The sequence below is a fragment of the Notolepis coatsorum genome (assembly GCF_963971535.1).
Source record: "Notolepis coatsorum genome assembly, chromosome: 11".
NCBI classification, from domain to species: domain Eukaryota; kingdom Metazoa; phylum Chordata; class Actinopteri; order Aulopiformes; family Paralepididae; genus Notolepis; species Notolepis coatsorum.
The window spans coordinates 25,801,453-25,805,700 of NC_140175.1; the positions used below are offsets into that span (position 1 = coordinate 25,801,453).

At 42.1% G+C, this 4,248-nt stretch overlaps 1 protein-coding gene across 1 annotated transcript; it reads left to right on the plus strand.

The window, feature by feature from the left end:
* Positions 1 to 828: 828 nt before the first annotated feature.
* ccnb1 (cyclin B1) lies at positions 829 to 3,975 on the plus strand. The gene is made up of 9 exons (XM_084325331.1): positions 829 to 931; positions 1,322 to 1,453; positions 1,536 to 1,670; positions 1,760 to 1,942; positions 2,105 to 2,263; positions 2,437 to 2,673; positions 2,784 to 2,924; positions 3,165 to 3,275; positions 3,615 to 3,975. Exons 1-9 carry the CDS (start codon positions 911 to 913, stop codon positions 3,717 to 3,719), a joined length of 1,224 nt encoding a protein of 407 aa, XP_084181457.1. The 5' UTR covers positions 829 to 910; the 3' UTR covers positions 3,720 to 3,975.
* The last annotated feature ends 273 nt before the right edge of the window (positions 3,976 to 4,248 follow it).

Here is a 4,248-nt window from a genome sequence, read left to right on the forward strand (position 1 = left end):
CATATGAATTGAAAATGGGGGACCCTGATGTAAACAAGACAAACGTCTTTCTCTGATTTGCATCCCCAAAGCAACCTATACAACTCTTAAAATCATGTGCATTGCAGTTTGTGGGGTATCACTCTGGAATGGTCTGGATGCGAGTATAAAATTAAGCAAAAATATCAATCAATTTAAAGGTAGCTATAAACAAGCACTTATGGACACATAAGAGAGAGGAGCTTGAGCAGTAATGTGACTGCCTATTCTTTTTTCTCATTTGGATATATAAAAAACTGTACTTTTATTTTATTTTTTATTATTTGTTATATTATTTTTATTAAATTATAATGTCAAATATTGTAAGGAAGGGGCAGGGCTTGATCGAGTTGTTTTACTTCCCCCTGTTCCTTATCGAACACTTATTGTATGGAAATAGTCTTTGACTATTTACCTTTTAGTTTTTTTAAACTTGTTTTATGTTTCTATGTTCGAAACAAATCGAAATCAAATCAAAATTGTGTGTATTGAGCCGTACTGTATTGTACCCATTCTGCAATCGGTTAAATAAAGTTTTCATTCATTCATTCATTCAAATATGAATACATATTACGAATCTTGAGACCAGTCACTGTAGTATTTGTAAACAGAGGAGGAGTCTGACGTCACGGGAGGAGTGTCAAAAGAGAGAGGGAGGAAGTGAAGGCGGAAGAAGAAAAACAAGCTGATTCAAATCACGTGATTACTGATTACTAGTTGCCCTGGGAACGCATTCGAAGCAGCTGCGCATCATCCAATCAGATACAAGCGTGTGTAGGACGCGGCGAATTAGATTCAAGCGAGCGAGGATTTAAACCAACACAACACTCTCTCCTATTGTGCAGCATCAGTGAATTCCTTGTTCCAGCCAAAGCAACACACAACCTTCGAAATGGCTCTCCGCATGACAAGAGTAAGTGTTTTTGTGTAAAACTTGTTTTACCTTAGAAATGGATATTTCGATTTCAAATTGCTGTCATGTTTTTGCGTGTTTTTGTGATTGCATCTAGTCTTAAAGCGTCGAATGGCCTCGTGTATCGAGGTTGTACAGTGATCTCGACGATACGACTTTGTAGCTCTGTCACATAGGCTAACATGATTTGTCTTTACCCAAACATACTATGTGACTATTTGATAAACACGTCTTCAGTTCACATTCACTATGAATTGAAAATCGGGGACCCTGATGTAAACAAGACTTAACGTCTTTCTCTGGTCTGCATCCCCTTAACAATTGTGTGTATTGAGCCGTACTGTATTGTACCCATTCTGCAATCTGTTAAATAAGTTTTCATTATTTCAGAACCGCATCGCTTCTGAGAATGCTGCTATACCCGGCAAGACTGTGCAGGCTACCAAGCCAACACTCCGGCCCAGAGCTGCTCTTGGCTCAATCGGCAACAACGCTGTTATCGCCAGACAGGGTTCGAAAAATGTGAGTCTGAATACAATTTTCCACTTACACTATAGTTTACTAAAACCCGGTTTGGTTGCCACTAATCCATGTGTTCTTTCAGGATGCCAAGGCAGAACCCATCAAACTGGCTGAGAGGAAGCCCAGTGTTAAAGTGGACAAGGCCCCCGCCGTTCAGCAGCCAAAAATAAATGCCGCTCCTGTTGTACCTGTTGTAAAAATAATCGAGACCATTGAGGTACACACGAGCTGCTTGACATTTTTTTAACGTAACTTTTTACTAGTTGTATCGATATGTTTTTACATGTGAATCTGCTTTCCTGGCAGGTTTTTGATGACACGATGTCCCCCTCACCGATGGAGACATCTGGCTGTAAATCTAGTGATCTGTGTCAAGCCTTATCTGATGTCCTGCTCGACATCAAGGATGTCGACGCCGATGACTATGACAACCCTATGCTTTGCAGTGAATATGTGAAGGACATCTACAAGTATCTGCGCCAGCTTGAGGTAGGGTCAACCAAACGCAACCCTTGTTTAAATTATGGCCTGATTTGTAAGTGTCTTTACACAATGCAAACCTTTTGAACGTTTTGATAATTAAATTACTATTTGGATGCATCAGATGCTCTGCTATAATTGTGTTTTCTTCTTCCCCCCCCCCCCCCCCAGGTTGATCAGGCCATCAGACCTAATTATCTGGAAGGACAGGAGGTGACTGGAAACATGCGTGCCATCCTCATTGATTGGCTTGTCCAGGTCCAAATAAAGTTCAGACTGCTGCAGGAGACTATGTACATGACTGTGGCAATCATCGACCGCTTCCTTCAGGTAACCTGGTAGTAATTGAAGCCTGTGCTGTATTACACCAGTAAATGATCCCTGCTGCAGTTGAAAATGTGTGGCCTCATTGCATGTATCTGTGTGGACCATGGGTAGGTCGTTATTGAAATTAAACTCTACAGCTTTATCTTCACTTGGAAGTCAAATATTAATCTCAACAGGACAATCGAGTCCCCAAGAAGCAGCTGCAGCTGGTCGGTGTGACTGCCATGTTCGTCGCCTCCAAGTACGAGGAGATGTACCCTCCAGAGATCGCAGACTTTGCCTACGTGACCGACCGGGCCTACACCACTGCTCAGATCCGAGACTTCGAGATGAAGATCCTGCGGGTACTCAATTACAGCTTCGGCCGCCCTCTCCCCCTCCAGTTCCTCAGAAGGGCCTCAAAGATTGGCGAGGTTGGTCTAGGGTAGCTCTGCATCTACACGTGGGAGAAATTTAACATGTAAAATGTTTGTGGTGTAGCCCAGTTGTCCACTTTTACCAATGGTTATCACTGTCTCCCCAGGTTACTGCAGAGCACCACACCCTGGCCAAGTACTTTGTAGAGCTCAGTATGACTGACTACGAGATGGTCCACATCCCTCCCTCCCAGTTGGCCAGTGCAGCCTTTGCCCTTACCCTGAAGGTCTTCAACTGTGGCGAATGGGTATGTCTCCTCTAAATCTGTCTTTTTGGCACAGTAGGAAAACTGCTGTCTTTGCAAGCCCCTCTTGAGTGGAAATCTATAGGCAACATTTGCCACTCTTGTTTATATTACCATTATGCTTGTGTTGCCACCATTTTGTTGTTGGCATAGCTATTTTGGCTACCTATGGCGAATCCCCTGCAGCTACACCTTGCAATCTTCTGCAGCTATTGTGTCTTGACCTTTTGTTATCTCTCTCAGAATGAGACCCTGCAGCACTACATGAACTACACAGAGGACAGCCTGGTACCTGTGATGGGACAAATCGCCAAGAATGTTGTGAAAGTGAACAATGGACAGACCAAACACATGGTGAGTTGTGTTAAGCTCTTCATCAGCCATGGGATTAGTAAAATGGGTCCATGTGGTGCAATGGTTCATCGCCGGGATCTCTCGCCTTATATTTACAAAAGCATAGCTGGCTTCACTAACTCTAAACGACTGCACACTTAATGGTGACATGACATTTAAGACAGGAGTTTTTATATAATCTATGAAGTCAGCAGGACTTTAGTCGTGGTTAACAAGTTACTTGGCTCAATGCGTCGTAATTTCCCTTCACGGCATACCCCCATATAATTTAGCATTGGGTACAGCTAGCCTTTATAGTGTCTTACTATATATTTGACCTTGGGTGACTTTGTTTTGCAGGCTGTCAAGAACAAGTATCTCAGTAGCAAGCAGATGAGAATCGCTGACATTCCACAGCTCAAGTCGTCGCTGATCAAGGATTTTGCAAGGCAGATCACCCAGTGATGTGTGCAGAAATTTTTTTAAGCACCATGTGCTGATGTACAAAATTGTGTAAATGTATTTTTATTGCTTTTAGATATATTTTTTTTTTCAATTTACTGTCGGCTCTGAGCTATTTGGGGCATTCTATGATTGCCTTTTTCAATTTACTGTCTGCTCTGAGCTATTTGGGGCTCTATGATGAACTTTACATCTTAAGTGATCAAGCATGTATATTCAATTGCCTGTGAAGTCCCATGCAAATAAAGTTTTTATCGAATTTTAAAATCTGTCCATTGTCTGCCTATAGCTTAACTCTTCTACCACTAGAGGGAGCTACTGCTTTACAAACTAGTTGGTTTAAACTTTACAGCAACACTTTGCAGATTGCCTCTGGTATGGTGAGCCAGAATAGTTGATCACTAACTACGCCTCCCTATTAGCTTCTCAAATTTGGGGCACATTAGTTTGACTAAATTTATTTGAATATGGCCACCGTGATGCCATCGGGACATTGAATCCTTGTGTTTAATTACAGCGCCAGGAAATTATG

What these genes read in the sequence shown, in the direction of transcription:
- ccnb1 (XM_084325331.1), top strand. Translation starts at nt 911, where the DNA reads ATGGCTCTCCGCATGACAAGA. An exon ending in TGGCTCTCCGCATGACAAGA is followed by an intron (nt 932 to 1,321) that starts GTAAGTGTTTTT and finishes TCATTATTTCAG; the next exon opens with AACCGCATCGCTTCTGAGAA. An exon ending in TCATCGACCGCTTCCTTCAG is followed by an intron (nt 2,264 to 2,436) that starts GTAACCTGGTAG and finishes TAATCTCAACAG; the next exon opens with GACAATCGAGTCCCCAAGAA.